This window comes from Podarcis filfolensis, assembly GCF_964270895.1.
Source record: "Podarcis filfolensis genome assembly, chromosome: 10".
Classification (NCBI taxonomy): Eukaryota; Metazoa; Chordata; class Lepidosauria; order Squamata; family Lacertidae; genus Podarcis; species Podarcis filfolensis.
The window spans coordinates 46525791-46541860 of NC_139612.1; the positions used below are offsets into that span (position 1 = coordinate 46525791).

Sequence of the window (16070 nt, forward strand, 5' to 3'; positions counted from 1 at the left end):
TTGGCTTGCAAAGAGCTTTGTGCACTGTTTTAAAGGTGATGGGCACTGGAGCCGACGCCTGCTCTACCTTGCCAATGCACACTTTAAGGTTCCAGATTTTGCACTGTCAGCTGTGCATCTACCAGCTGTGCCTCTGCCTGTGATCACGCCGCATATCTGGGGCTAGATGGATATGGTTTGGGGAAGATAGCCTCATGGGCCAAATATGAGCCCAGTACTGGCCCGTGGTCTGGAGGTTCCCCACTTTTGCCCTAGGGTTTCAGAGATGCCAAGTACTAAAAGTGGGACTTTCTGCATACAAACAGAAGCTCTTCCTCCGAACTATTGCCCTTTCCTGTAACACTCCTCAGCATACTTCTGCTGGTACCCCGTGGTCTGATGAAAAGCACTGGGGTACCCACAAACACTTGGTAGAAAGTGCTCACTTTATGACTAGTTCCACTACTGCCGTCTCCATTTTGCTTCAGATCCTAACTTCCTGGTAAGTATGTGACCAGAGGATGAAACTCTTGCTCCCTTAAGAACAAGGGGTCTTCCATAAAGGGACTTCTTCAAGGTAGCAGCATAAGAAGTTTAAGTGGGAGAAAACTGGTGAATTGCTGCTTATTTTCCCAGTCACTGTGGATGCCTCTGAGTCTCCAAGTTGGCCTGACCTGCAATACTCCCTTTTTCTGATGATTCACAGCTGTGCAGTGCTGAGACAACATATTCCACATACAGTGGTACCTCTGATTATGTACTTAATTCGTTCCGGAGGTCTGTTCTTAACCTGAAACTGTTCTTAACAGTGCTGAGACAACATAGTCCACATACAGTGGTACCTCTGATTATGTACTTAATTCGTTCCGGAGGTCTGTTCTTAACCTGAAACTGTTCTTAACCTGAAGTACCACTTTAGCTAATGGGGCCTCCTGCTGCTGCCGCGCCGCCGCGTGATTTCTGTTCTCATTCTGAAGCAAAGTTCTTAACCCGAGGTACTATTTCTGGGTTAGTGGAGTCTGTAACCTGAAGCGTATGTAACCTGAAGCGTATGTAACCCGAGGTACCACTGTACTCAAAAGGCAAGTTTACTTGAGCATTCAGCATATGAAGTTGGATGTTATGGAATTAAAAGGTGCTGGTCTCTAGATCATATGACCCATCAAAACCCAGCAGGCAGGCCCTAAGGAGAATTGCTAAGATGCTGAAACTGGGATTTCAGTATTATGGGATTTTGATGTGACCAGATCTTAAAGATATTTGAATTCCATGTCAGCTGGAAGGACAATTTATTTGTTGCTCCACTTTGGTAAAGCATTGTTTGGGATGATCCACATAGCTGACTGACTGAAATGCTAGGATTCACCACAGTGACATTTTGGAGGATAGAACTATAAAACAATTCAGTAAATTTCTCAAGCGGGGGCCTAGGACAAGAGGAAGGTGGGGTGGAGGCCAAATCCATTAATTCACAGACAAACCATGAGGCAGAGATCTATTGACTGTTGCCTAACCTTCATGTCTACAAATTCACCAAGTATGACAGTTGCCATAGGGATTGTGATTGTGACTTGGAGTCTGGAGGGGGGGGGGCTGTGAGCTCTATCTCAGAGAGACTCCATGATATGAAAAGTCTGGAATAGACAACTTTGCTCTGACTAAGGAACTAGGGATGTTCCAGTCCCGGCTTGGCCTTTGTTATGATGGAAGAGCTCAGATCTTCAGAAATGAGGCCACCTCACCGATTCCTCACAAATGAAGAGCCATTTTGTCAGGTGAGTGAGGCCTAAGCTACTGATGTAAACTCAGCCTCTATGACACCACTTAATATTGACTGGGGCAGGTAATGTTGTCCATTGCTGGTTGCTTGACAGCTTGGCTTTCTCCTAGCCTCTGAGGACTACCTAGAGTACACTTGAAACCCCAAGCCCTCATTGCAGAAGATAAAAGGCTGGAGAAAGGTAGCTAAGAAGCCGGGTTTTAAAATGGAAAGATTAAGAGGACAAGAAGTCATTGGTCTTGGGTAGCTGAGATAGTTGAGTCTCACTCAGCTTGGCCATGAGCCAACTGTAGGTGGTGTGGAAAGAGATGGAATGTTAACTTTTATGTTTGGTGGAACTTTTACGTTTATGTAAGTTATAAGCAGCTTTGAGATTTTACCCCCTTACAAATATAAAGCTGTATAGAGTAACATTGTGGGCATGTCTCTGTCACAAAAGACAAAAGATGTCCCTCAAGGCAGAGGGTAAAAACAGTATAGAAATGATGATGGTAATAAGAATAAGAATAATAAATTTCAACTCAGATAGGATAGTGCACTATTAGTGCAGTCCTCACTGGCCTGGGGTGCTTCCCCACTAGACGTTTACAGCAGAACTCTTCCAGACAACCCGTGTCTTGAGCATTCACCCTTACTTGCTTGCACAAAGTTTCTGTGAATGTCAGATTGTATCTGGTCTTTACTGAGCATTTGTTCCAATATATTTGCAGAGAGATTATATGACAATGAATAGTCACTCTGATTTGCTTGTGGGGCATTTATTCAATTTGCCCTTCATTATTTGTTCATTCTGCATACTTTTCAGTGCACTGCCCATCACTTTCCTAACTACGAATAGTCAATTATAATTTTTTAAAAGGGAATTGACTGTTCTAGGGGCAACAGAATGATTTAATCTGCTTCAGTTGCACAAATTTCCTGGTATACACTTGAATCTCTTCCACAAAATACTGGGTTTGGAGGCATCCTTTGTTCAGTCACTTTTTATGGGGTATCAACATGACATCATAATCACATGGTTGTCCTCTTGTGTGTCCCCTCTCTCCCAATATTCTTTCTATCTTTTAGATCTTAAAAAAACAGTAGTCCAACATCTCTACAGGTGTAGATCACCTTGATGCTCCTTTTCCATCCTTTTGAAGAAATGGGGTTTTGATGTGCACAATAACAAACTAGATAGATGAGCCAGTTTAGCATCATGTTAATTGTTCTCCTCTAATCTAGCACTAAAACACTTTTTAATTTACCTTTCAGAAAAGGCATTGTATTTTTAGCATTTCTTTGTTAAATTTGTATCGTAGATTCATAGAATTGTGGTATTAATTATCATTAAGGTCTACTATGAAACAAATAACTTTATTTAAACAAGCTTTCTTTAACTCCTAACTCTCTCTGAACATCCTGCTCTCTCTTTCTATACTTTCTGTGCTGAATCACTTCCCGGTAGCTGTTCCCTTAACCTGTGCCTTCCCTCTGTGTCTCTTAAGTTTCTCTCCCTGACTGCTGTTCTAAGCCTCTTATTTAGTTCCACATACATTGATATAATGGTGTCTTTCAAAAAGTGATGTCATTAGAAGCAGTCATTGAACATATTGACATTTACTCTTGAGTAAACATGCCTGGGACTGCAATGTTATTTTTGTTTATAAAAAATCACACAATCTTAATAAAGACATAATTTTATAGGTGCGTAAGATGCTGCCTTATACCCTTATTCCCTTAATAATTAGCAGCATCCAGTCTGCCACTCCTGAAGTGCAGGCCACGTGTTGGAATTATGGGGTGGAAATAGATATAGATCACCTGTGTGGGGTAAATAATAAAACAATTGGCTGGATCCGTAGGACTAAAGCACAAGGCTAAACGTACTCCCCATCAAGAGACCGCCCCTCCCCCGCAGTTTAAAATCACATAATTATACAGCACAGTGAAGCATGGGAGGCTGTTAGACCTTTTAAATATCCTGTTCTAGCTGCTTACAGCACTTCCCCTCTCTACCCCATTGCAGTGAACAAACCACATCCTTAGTAAATGTAAATGCTTTACTTACAAACTCCAAATACCAGATTCATGTGTTATTCCATGCAGCAGCAAGTATACACAGGCAGAAATCTTGGGACACAAAATATAGTGAAATAGCTCTAAGGACAGGGGCTGAGCTTGTAAAGAACAAGCTCACACAAGTCATGTCTTAGTGAGCTCAGATGATGGAAAGCAAACAAGGGGAGATACTTCCTTCCAGGTGAGGGGCATCATCTAGCTAAGTCTAGAAATAAAATTATTGGTCTTAACCCCTACATGCATTAACTAGCCCTAAGCTTACTAAGTCAGGCTTACACAGTGATGTTAGACTGCAATTCTGTTTCAGATTTTAAGGGTGCACCAAAATGCCCTTTTATCACGTTGAATTTCATGTTGATTTTGTCCCTCAAGAATTCTTTTTCATGCTTCCTTCTCTCATAATTCTGAGTTAGGGCCTGTTATTGTGCAGTTTTATACATGTCTACTCAGAAGCAGATTCCCATTTAGCTCAATGACAGTTACTCCCTGAGAAGTGTACACACCATTGTAGCCTTAGACTGAAACCCTAAACACAATGGGCGAATTATATTCACAGTAGACCCAATAAAATTACTGGCTGCAATTCATTTGGCTCCATGAATTTCAGTGGGTTTACTCTGAGTAGAACTTAGTTCACTGCAACCCACTTACTAGAAAGTGAGCCTCATTGAACATATTGACACTTACTCTTGAGTAAACACGCCTAGGGCTGCAATGTTTTTTTTTTAAAAAAAGCTATTAATAAAGGCATAATTTTATAGCTGCATAAGACGGTGCAGGATTTCAAACAGGGTCTCTTTCAGCCCCACCTGGATATGCTGTGCATTGAATCTGTGATCTCCTGCATGCAAAGCACAGGTTCAGCTACCACTGAGCTACATCCCATCCCTTTCCCCAGTGTTTTTCCCCACACATCCCTCAATAAATTGATCCAGTTTTTTAAAAGTAAAAGGCATGGAGCACAAAACCTTAAGACAGAGTGGTGCAGGAGTCAGATTTAGCTTCTTGTGAAAGGAATTTGCAGACAAAAGTAACAGTGTCCAAACTTACCATTAAAAAAATAAAAGAAAAATATCTGTTTATTCCGGGCCAAGGACAAGACAACAGGCAATTGGAGGGACAATCCAAGACTGCTAACTTTTTGCTTCTTTTGTTCAATGCTGTGCAAGTCTTTGTGTTAAATATAAGTGGAGCACAGTGACAAATCTTGTGGTACAGTGTGAGTCCCTAAAACTAATGCTTGCACCTGAAAATCATAATTTTGAAGTAAAATGAAACCATATGGTAAAAAAGAGTGGGGAAGTCTATGGGTGGGGGGAAATGCACTTTTCCTTGCCTTTCTGCCAAAATCTTCTAATGCATAGCCTTCTCCGTCTAGCCATGCCAATGGCTAGCGTTTGTCAGTTAACTTGTTGTGGTCTGGTCAATATATCCTAAACTTTGCCTAGAGCAATCCTGACACATTTACACAATTCCGCAGACTCCACTGGTTAGATGAACGTGTTGCACAAATTAATAACAGATGGGTTTCTGGAGTTTGTGTGAGCTGCTATGCTCCCATGGGTGAAAGGTGCCTAGGAACATTGGGAGGTGACAGAGTAAATTGTTGCAGCATTACTTTCCTGTAGGTGTGGCTGTCATTAATTTTGTCTGAGGCCAGCTTAGCTTGCATACAAGCCAACCAATGAGGGGTTCTGGGTGCTGATAACAGATCCTGCTTGTAGATATTTTCAAATTCCTCAAGAATCTTCTTTCTCTGCTTAAAAAGCGTAAAGCTGAGTAAAAGAAATCCAAGTGGACTCTTAGAGCTTTGTCAACACATGACATACTTGTCACCTCAGTTTTCTGTTGCCCAGAAAACTAATGCAAAGCGCTGTGAAGAAGTCTGGAATTGTTCCAGATGTAACAGGGCAACCAAAATATCCCCATATTAGCCACTGGTGGATAGTTGGTTTTATGATGTCTTTAACATGAGTTATTTGTTGGATTGTCATGTTATGTCACAAAATGATATGGGTCACATCCACTTCACACACTGAAAGCTCAGAGCTTTCCCAGAGAATCTTGGGACTCTTAGTTTCCTAGAGGTGCTAGGAAATTAAGCTCTGCAAGAGGTTTGACTACAGCTCCTAGGATTCCACGGGGAAAGCGATGTGTCTTGAGTCTTGACTGTGTTTGAAATGTCTGGTGTGAATGTCATCTTAGTCTTTTGTTACTGTAATGATATCTTGTTCTGCATTTTTGTTCTGTTGTGAGTCACTTTCAGCATATATTTATATGGAAAAGCTGCATACAAATGTACATATATAGCTTGACTATCAGCCTTGACATATCCTCCATGAATTTGTCAAATCCCCTTTAAAGTCATCAAAGCTACTGGCCATGACCACATCCTTGTGGCAGTGACTTCGAGGCATTAATTATGAATTGTGTGTTAAAAAAAAATACCCCTTTTTTGGCTGCATTCACACCACAGTTTATTCCATTGGCCTGATGTTTCCCTAACTAGTTAATTTTTGTGTTACAGCTGAACTGTCACACCACATAAAAGCCACTTCTGGAAATATAGCAGAATATAGTGCAAGTTTAATATTCGTGCCCATGTAATTTGCTTACAGAAAGAAAGAAAAACCATATGTAAATAACAAGGAAATGGGTGGGTGCTAAACCTTCTACAGTACTATATTTCCCCAAGTGGTTTTTACACTGTGGGAAAGCTCAAATATACTGTGGAAATTAATAATTTGGGAAACAAAATAAACACTGGGAAACAGTGTGAGTAAAGCCTTTGTCTGTCCAGTAGCCACTGTCAATCAGCTAGAATCATAGATTCTAACCTTTGAAGTTATCTAGCAAGTCCAGCCTCTTGTCTAGTGCAGGATTCGCAACACAGGGTGATGCAGCAGCATCGTTGACAGGTGGCTTTACAGCCATTGTGTGAAGCTATTTTCACATGTATAACACATGAAGCGGGTCCTTGACAGAGGGAGAACTTCCCTCTATCCACTTTGAACTTCAAGTGTAGTTTTATAAATTTGCTAATTTAATTTTTGTGTGGCTACAAGGACACCATTGTGGAATCCTCACTGTATTAACACACATACACATTAGAGACCCAGGTTGAGTTTTGTCACCAGACAAATTATTAGCCACAGGTAACAGGGCTTGCTGAATCCAGACCAAGCTTTGTGTCTTCACTGGCTGTTGGTTTTTTTGTAGGAATCCTACTTTGGCCATTGATTGATTGCATTTATATCCTACCTTTTTCTCGAGGGAGCGCAAGGTGACCTACATGGCTCCCCTCCCAATCCCAGGTCCTAGTCTGACACTACTCTGCCACATTGGCTTCCTCTGGCTACCACAGACTGCAGCCACTCCCAGATGCTTAGGGAAAGGGAACAAGGGTTGGGCACCTCAGCTGAATTACATGAGCATACATACACACTCCTTGGTTTGGAAGGATGGCGGAGCTAGAATTGGAGTGACTAAGCTGAGAGAGGCTGTGTTCTAGAAAGCTACTCAGCACCTCCAGTTAAGCAGGACAAGGATGTCTAATGGCCCTAACCAGGGCAATTGCTGTATGAGAGCATACAATTGCCGTATTGTGCAATTATTTGATGATAGATGCTACCAACCTTTTTATCTGCTCTACTTTTGTTAATGGAGAGGTCACATCAACACCATACATTTAAAGCACACTTAAAGTACATGTTTCCCCCCAAAGAATCCTGGGGCAACTTGCCCCTCACAGAGCTACAACTCCCAGCACCTTTAACAAACTACAGTTCCCAGGAGTCTTTGGGAAATGTATGGTATGGATGTGACCATAATCCCCAAGTGGTGTATAGTAAGGTTATGAAAGATACAATAAAGATACTGTGAAATCAGTTAAAGACAACAAAAATCATAAAACTTAAATTGCCTGCTGAAATTAAGTGCCGGAAGTTCAACAGGGAGAGGGCCTGTCTGATATCAGCTGGGTGGGGGATTTCACAGAATTGGATCCACAATATTCAGGAAGTAGTAGTCATTGCTTGCCTTGTGACCTTTGATCAAACGCATCCAGAGAAATGTGAACCATTTCAGAACATTCATATATAGGTATGTATATGAATGATCCAAAGACTAATGGTTCAAATCAAGTAAATTTTGTTTGATAAAACTATTGGCTGGAAGATATGGGGGAGAGGAAAAGCCATTCTACAGGCAATGCAAATGACAGCCTGAAATGTTTATGGTTTGGATTTTGTGTTTGACTTTAAGCTGAGTTTTCAAGACAAGCATACAGCCCATTCCTAAGCGAGTTTCTTGGGATGTTCCGCCCAGCACCATGAGGCAGATTGAAGCAACTGCCTCAGACAGCACATGATGGCTGCACAGACATGTCTGAGAACAAGCACTTGCAAATGGTTCGGGGTCCAATAAGTAAACAAAAGCAAATAAATATTGTAATGAGTGTTAAAAATATTTTGGTGTGGAGACTTGAAAGAAACATCTCACATTCTCCAGAATACAGGCTGGATGTTATGCAAAGCAAGCCACAATCTTGAGATTTTAGGAAACACAGGAGGCTGCTTTACACTGTGTTAGAGGCCTTTAAAAAAAGTAGAGACATCACCTTGCCAACAAAGGTCCGTATAGTAAAAGCTATGGTTTTCCCAGTAGTGATGTATGGAAGTGAGAGCTGGACCATAAAGAAGGCTGATTGCCAAAGAATTGATGCTTTTGAATTATGGTGCTGGAGGAGACTCTTGAGAGTCCAATGGACTGCAAGAAGATCAAACCTCTCCATTCTTAAGGAAATCAGCCCTGAGTGCTCACTGGAAGGACAGATCGTGAAGCTGAGGCTCCAATACTTTGGCCACCTCATGAGAAGAGAAGACTCCCTGGAAAAGACCCTGATGTTGGGAAAGATGGAGGGCACAAGGAGAAGGGGACGACAGAGGATGAGATGGTTGGACAGTGTTCTCGAAGCTACCAGCATGAGTTTGACTAAACTGCGGGAGGCAGTGGAAGACAGGAGTGCCTGGCGTGCTCTGGTCCATGGGGTCACGAAGTGTCGGACACGACTGAACGACTCAACAACAACAACAAAGAGGCCTTTGGTCTTTGCAGCTCAGCATGGATGGCCTATGCTGACAGGTAGCAGTTCTCCAGGGTTTCAGACATGGGTCCCTACCCCCTGGAGATGCAGAGGGTTGATCCTGGGACCTTCTGCATGCAGTGCAGATGCTGCCCTACTGAACACTGCCCTTTGTTGTCAGAGGGATATTTCCAGCTGGATCCTGCGCATGTTTGGCTTGGTAGGAAGGCTTAATGTGATTTACAAAAAGAAATCGTGTGAAAGATTTGGCTGCTAATGCACTCACTACAGGCTTTAGGACTATAAGCTCCCACATCTCAGCCCTTTGTCCAGAGTGCGCAAAATATAACTTTTCTGATCTTGAGGGGTTTATCTGTCTGTGGATTATTGATTTACTAAAAAGCTTTGAGCTGTGCAACAGAGCTGGATGCGTTGGACGCCTACCCAGAAAGTTAGGATGAACTCAGCTCCCCCTCCACCTTAATATGTGCAGAAGCTTGCAGCCTCTCTTGTCCTGAGCCGAGCAATGGGCGCCTTTTCGTTTACCCCGACGAGAGGCATTTGGCGCCCGTTCTTCTGGATTCCGCGCAACGCGATAGCGATGCACTGCGGTGCAGGTGTGAGCTAGACAGCTGCTAACAGTTTGCACAAAATTGCGCCGGTACATATTTTTTGGGATGGGTAGCGTGTCATTTCAGAACCCCCGTCCCCCGCGCGTGTATTCCCCCCCCCACCGCCTCAAAAAAAGCGGTTGCCAGCGTGGGCGACCAGGAAGCCCTCGCAAAGCAAGAACCAACAAAAACAAGCCGCTGCCCCTTTAAACCTCCGAGGGAGGGCCCAGGGCTTTGTAGGATGACATCAGTGGGTTTGGCCCTGAGACTCAATGGAAACTCAATGAGCGAGAGCCTCGGCTGTACACACACCGAGGGAGGCTGGAGGGGAAGGAGGGAGGCAGCTGAGCAGGCAGAGCGCAGAGAAGGAGGAAGCGGCGGCGCTCAGAGCTGGCTACGGCCGCCTTTCCCAATCCTCCGTCATCCTTCCTTCCCCGGCGCCTTTCCTCCCTGACAGCCCCGGGAGCAGAAGCGGCAGACAGGCTCCTTCCAGGCGGGGTGAATATTGTGGGGATCCGGGCAGGTTTTGGGGTGCAAATCCGGGGGGAAAGGCGGCCCCTCCGTCCCTTTGTTTTTCTGCTGAGAGAGGAGGATAAGGCGGCGGGGGGGGGAGGGGGAAGAGGCTCTCGCTCGCTCACACACAGCACACAACGCACACATACACAACACAACGCACACTTACACAACACGGCGCACACAAGGCTGGGCTGGCATAGGGCTGGGGCCCCCCCCGTGGAATTTGGTGACAGGCGAAGGAGGAAGCTGTAACCGAAACGGGGGGACGACAACAAAAGGCTCGTTTTCTCTCTGTGTGTGTGTTTTAATTTTTGACGGAGACAAAGGATTATGCAGGCATCTTTCTCCCCCCCCCCTTTCCCAGCTTCACTTTCGGAAGGACACATTGAGGGGCTCCTGTGTCGCTCCCCCCCCCGTTCCTCTCCCCCCCCCCCCCATTTGCTGTCTACATGCAGAAATGGCTCCACTGACTTTATATATATATTTAAATTTTACTTACTGAGTGTTAGGCTCAACCTAATGTCCAAGTCAGTGTGTGTGTGTGTTTGTTTGTTTTTGAGAGGAGGGGGTGATTGCTGCTGCTTCTCCCCCCCCCCCCTTTCTCCCTTTTCGTTTCCTATACTTAACATCTGTGTATGGCTTCACAAACAATTGGTAGTGAGTAACGGGTATCTCTCATTTCTCCTCTCTCCCCCCCTTGGCTCCAACCTTTGGCTGTTTGTGAGGGTTTTTTTTGGGGTGGGGTGGGGGGGACACCAATAGTAAACACTGTTGAATTTCTAAAAATGTTATATTTGACAAATAGGGTGGGTATTGTGAGGTGGAGGGGGAGGAAGTGGCTGTTATTGTAAATCACTATCTCCTTTTGTGTACTGGGAAGGTTCGGTATTGTAGGGAGGGGGGTGCAGAGGGGGGCAAGATCTCACCCACCCCCACATCTTTTTCTGAAATGTTGCTTCTTTGTACCAGCTCAGGGATTTGTAATGAGGATTGTATAGTAAATAGAAGTTTTGCTGCTATTTCTGCTGCCTAATTCTCATTCCTCGCTGCATTATTCTCCCCCCTCCCTATTTTATAAGATGCTTCTGGCGCTGGAAGAGGGTGATTTAATTTTAAGTTATACTTGTGGCTGAGTGATGAGATGATCTTATCAGTTTTTATCTCCTTTTAATGCTTGCATTTGTTGTGTGTGGTTGATCTGCCTTCTTTAGCTCCTTTTCTTTTTTGGTAACTGCTCTGAAGGGAAATGGAGAGGAAAGAGAGAAGGAAGCAAATATCTCTGTTGTGGCACATTGCTTTTTAGAAAAGTATTGCTATATTTATGTGCACACTCCTGTTCCCCCAATCCTTTGAAGCTGATATGGAATACCCCCCCCCCCCAATTCTCCAAACCCAGAAGCATCCATTATATATCTGGTCAGCTCTGGCACAGTGTGGCCTACTGTGGTCCTCGATTCATCCTTGATTTCTAGCAAATCAAGTAAAGCTGGTATGGAAGTCCTCTTGTTTACAATAATTGCTTGGGGGGGTTGCCTATGCTGTACTGTAAAGTGCTGAATGCTAGATGTGTGGGGCCTGCTGTGTGTTTGCACACATATTTTTATTATATGATTGCATTTACATAATGTAGAGTAGGTTTGTGTGTGTTGCTGATTCGAATACAGCTTTCTAGAATGTGTGTGTGTGAGAGAGAAAGAAAGAGGGAGAGAGATAGAAGTGGCTATTAATATAGTATAAGCATCCACTCATGCAGAGTATATGCATTAGAGTGTGTGGGAGTCTTTCTAGTTTCATGAAGAGGGAATTCTTGGCTGGCATCTTGACTGCCTAGGGCTGTTGCTCTAGTTTGAGGAAGGCCATAGAGCTGGCTTAATTCCTTTCTGTCTCTCTGGATAGAGGAGGTGAAGGCCTGAGAGTTTGGAGAGAAACTGATGTGGCAGCAGGGTGGGTGGGTAAGTGTTCCCATCCCCAGCACCTGGAAGCAGTTCCTAAGGTGACTGGTTGATTTGTTGTTGCCCTTGGCATGAACGGCTCTTGCTGCCTTCTCCGAACCCTCTGTCCAAAGCATTGCTTGCCTTATTAATGTTTCAATCATATGCATGCTTACTAGGAAGCAAGTCTGATGAAGCTGGAGGTACTTAGGTGTGTGCTTCATTATTATCTTTATGAAAGGGAAATTGGGAGATCTCATTCTTTGTCTCCGCCCCCCCAAACAACAACTGCTTTTTTAGAAGATGAGTTTGAAGGCCAGTCAGCTGTAAAGCTGTGTGGGGCACTTCCGAATTAAGCCCTAATGTTCTTGCAGGAAGTTAAAAGGTCACAACTAACTGCAAACCACAGTGAGCAGCTGGGCCCCTGCTTGCTTATGGGTTACTAGCTGCTGATACGCTGGTCCCTACTTCTGTCTGTACTCTTGGGTTATGTGTTGAAGAGAGCTGGCAGAGAAACCTAGGAAACTCCTAACCTTTAGGGATCAAGCATCTCCAGAGTAACTTCTGAAAACTGCTGGCTCCTTCCGGTTCGTGTGTCACCAGTGTTTATAGGAATAAAAAAAAACTTATCTTGTATGGAGAACAAGTTAGAGTATGAGTCAAATGTATATGCAGTTACATTCCTAGTTTAATTGGGGTAGTGGAAGGGATCAATCCTATCTTCTTGCTCGAATATAACCTCTTGATTCCTGTTTGTTCCCCAGGGCTGTACTTGAGCTGTGTATTCTGCTTGAATTTTAAGACAAGAGAATAACTCTGTAGTCCTTGCAGATTAACAATCCTGCATGCTTGGGTACATGTTTTAGCAGGAGACTCTGCCTTCTGTTGTGCTTTGAGTAATTGGAACTGGGTATTTAGGGTTCATGATGCCCTGTTAAAGCTTACAGTGAAATGTGTGCCTTTAAGCTCCACCACTTCTCTTTTTGCAGTACATGATTAGTTTGGATATGACTAGAACTCCGCTTTACTTTGCTTATTCTGGCATATTGTAGACCTTGGGGTGCAGCAGAAAGGAAGCTGTAGACTCCATCAAGCGAAAGGACCCCCTGTCTGCTTAATCCTTGCCTGTTCTTTCAAGCAGCCTACCCACCCAGGAGAGCAAAGCCTGCATACAGTACATTAATAAATATGCATTACATAAATTAACCATACAGCAGCATCCTTTAAAAAGAGCCACAGTCTTTCAAACAGATCCACGTTACTGGAACAGTGGTGGGGCGGGCAGGAGGAGACAGGAGAAACACAAGATGGTGGTCTTCTGGGAGAGGATATTGCTGGGAGTCTCCAGAACAACATTTGGCACAGGCCTAAAGGAAGAAGTTGGCATGCATGGCTGAAGTGAAGGTGGTAGTGCTGGGGTTTGGATGGATCTCTCCTGTTCATGAGCGTGATGTGTGGAAACATATGGTGTGCCTGGTGTCAAATGTGGCATGCAGATGTGCACCTTGGGCCCAGTAACTGGTTGTGAACTATGTGACTGAGGAATTTGTCCTGTACTACCATGCTACTGCCCAGAAGGAAAGCGAAGCAGAGTAGAAATGTTGTGAGCCCCAAATCCCAGTTCATTGGAACACATGCCAGGTGTAGGGTTCTGGCTTGTCCTTGAGATGGGTTCACTTTCTCCACCATAAAGTTCTTTGCTATACATTTTGTTTTAGCCAGAGACCCACATCCTGGTTCCAAGTGTGTTTTATGTTCAAGTCTGTCTCACTGAGGCTTTTTTCTAAGGTAACGTTGCAGCCAAAGTTGGCCTTGCAGTCAAGGTTACTTTAGGTGACTGGTTTGGTTGAACTGTTACTTCACCACATCTTCTGAATGCCCCCCAGCCTGGAAAAAAACCTGTTAAGAAATATCAGACTACTGTTTTCTAAATTGAAGGTTTTACTATGACAGTGAGAGAGCCCCAAGGGTTTAGGCAGCAAAACTGGACCCAAAAACTTTAATTGAAGAAGAAATAAACCAGGGGTAGGAACCTCCTGATGTTGCTGAACTCTCATCACTTATAGCAAGCATAGCCAGTGACCAGGGTTGATGGGGAGTTCCCCACACCAGGAATAAATATTGGGCCCCTCATATGGTAGCTGAATGTGTTGACTTAGGTCATCTTTCTAATCTTACCCTGTATGTCCTCTGTTTTATTCCCAGAGCAACTGAATCATGGAGCTTCGAGTGGGGAACAAGTATCGGCTGGGAAGAAAAATCGGTAGTGGATCCTTTGGAGATATTTATTTGGGTGAGTTTGTCCTAACTGTAGGAATGCATCTTCTAATAGCTTAGAACATTTTGGAATAGTGAGCTGGTGTGTGTTGGTTCTTATGTGTTTCTTCAGCCTTGTATTCTCTTAACTAAGGAGGCTAAGGGCCAGAGGAAAAACAACTCCTTTAGACAGAGACCGGGGGGGGGGGGGACACATGCTCTTTTTATCTGACGCCTGGAATTCATACTATTTTAAAAAATTGAGGTGTGGTAAGATTTCTGTACTACTGTAAAGGCAGCAAGCATTTCTCACAGGGCTTCTGTTCCTGGCCTTCATTTGTGTTGGTGGAGCGCATATAAATGTGCCCCCTTTACCCCTCTTCTGGGTCCAAAAGGACCATGCATTGACGATTGTGACAATTGGACACACCTAAAATAGTCACCGCCTGTATTCATTAACAAAGATGGTGGTAGAAGTTCTCAAGCCTCAATATGTTCAGCACTGTATAACAGTCTGACCCAACCTGGTGCTTTCCAGATGTTCTGGACTTCAACTTTCATCAGTCAGTCAGAGTTGTCAATGATCGGGGATAATTGAGGTTGTCCAACAACATCTAGAGGACATCTAGTTGGGGAAAGGTGCTATAAAATCTTGTATCTGTTTTTTGGATTTTGTATATAAAGTACATGTTTGTTATTTTATGAACATTTGTAACCAACTGAATATAAAAGTATTCAAGCAGTGTATAAAACATGATATATAAAAGCAACAATGTTTTCTTTAATCCCCACATTATCGTAATAATGGTAAAGTCAAAATAGTTGGTACAGGTTTCAGCTTTCAACAATCTGATGGATTACTTAGATCAGAGTCCTTGCTGGTAGCGCCATGTCTAGCAAAGCTAGGGCAAATGAAATAGGTCTTTAAAAAGATGTCTAAAAGAAAAGAAAAGGCAACGCATATGGCAGAAGGAAGAGTGCCAGGGTAGTGCTGTCGCTACCAAATGATGGTCCATAAGACATGGTGCTACTGGTAAGGAGTCCTCAGATAAAGAAATCTAGCAGGTCTGTGTATATGGGCAGGCAGTTTTCAGGTAACCTTGTTTTAAAAACCTTTATATCCACGTAACCTTTCTACTGCAAGGTATTCAGGACAGCTTATAATCCAAAGCAATCGGTTAACAGACACACCACACAACAATGGAAATGGCAGCAGCAAAATAGGCAGGCAACAAACATCAAGGGCATGTTAGTGGCCGAATAGTTGTGAGAGTATACTGGGACTTGACACCTAAAAAATAGAAGGCCGAGTGTCAAATGTGGGTCTTCCTGCAGAAAATGAGCCCTGCCCTTAGTCTCAGCTCACCTGTCCCCTTTGACGGTGGGGGCACCCAGTTCAGGACTGTAGGTGTTACGCTATGTTGCGTACGTTTGTTCCCTAATTGGGAAGCCCTTTTTGCTAGCTTGTGGCAACTAGGCTATTAAGCTGGCTGCTCTTGGGAAAACTGGCTTGTGTGACAAAACGTGCTTTGTCACACTGCTGTGTTGCACATCCCTGGTGTAGCGTATGCTTGCAAGGTTATGACAAAGGGTCTTCAGGATTCCTCCTCCTATACAGTGGTACCTCGGGTTAAGTACTTAATTCGTTCCGGAGGTCCGTTCTTAACCTGAAACTGTTCTTAACCTGAAGCACCACTTTAGCTAATGGAGCCTCCTGCTGCCGCCGCGCCACTGGAGCACGATTTCTGTTCTCGTCCTGAAGCAAAGTTCTTAACCCGAGGTACTATTTCTGGGTTAGTGGAGTCTGTAACCTGAAGTGTATGCAACCTGAAGCGTATGTCTCCCGAGGTACC

General features: G+C 43.9%; 1 protein-coding gene across 7 annotated transcripts in view; it reads left to right on the forward strand.

The window, feature by feature from the left end:
• Positions 1-1569: 1569 nt before the first annotated feature.
• The window catches only part of CSNK1E (casein kinase 1 epsilon), a 50869-nt gene continuing 36368 nt past the window's right edge, over positions 1570-16070 (forward strand). Inside the window, exons 1-2 of one of the 7 annotated variants that reach the window (XM_083573954.1) lie at positions 1570-1754; positions 14167-14254. In XM_083573954.1, the coding sequence (XP_083430080.1) occupies positions 14179-14254 (76 nt within the window). In that variant the 5' untranslated portion in view covers positions 1570-1754; positions 14167-14178. Of the gene's footprint in view, positions 1755-1793; positions 1941-9685; positions 10013-10283; positions 10309-14166; positions 14255-16070 lie in introns of those variants that run through there. The other 6 variants (XM_083573958.1, XM_083573956.1, XM_083573955.1 and 3 more) reach the window with 6 other exon arrangements.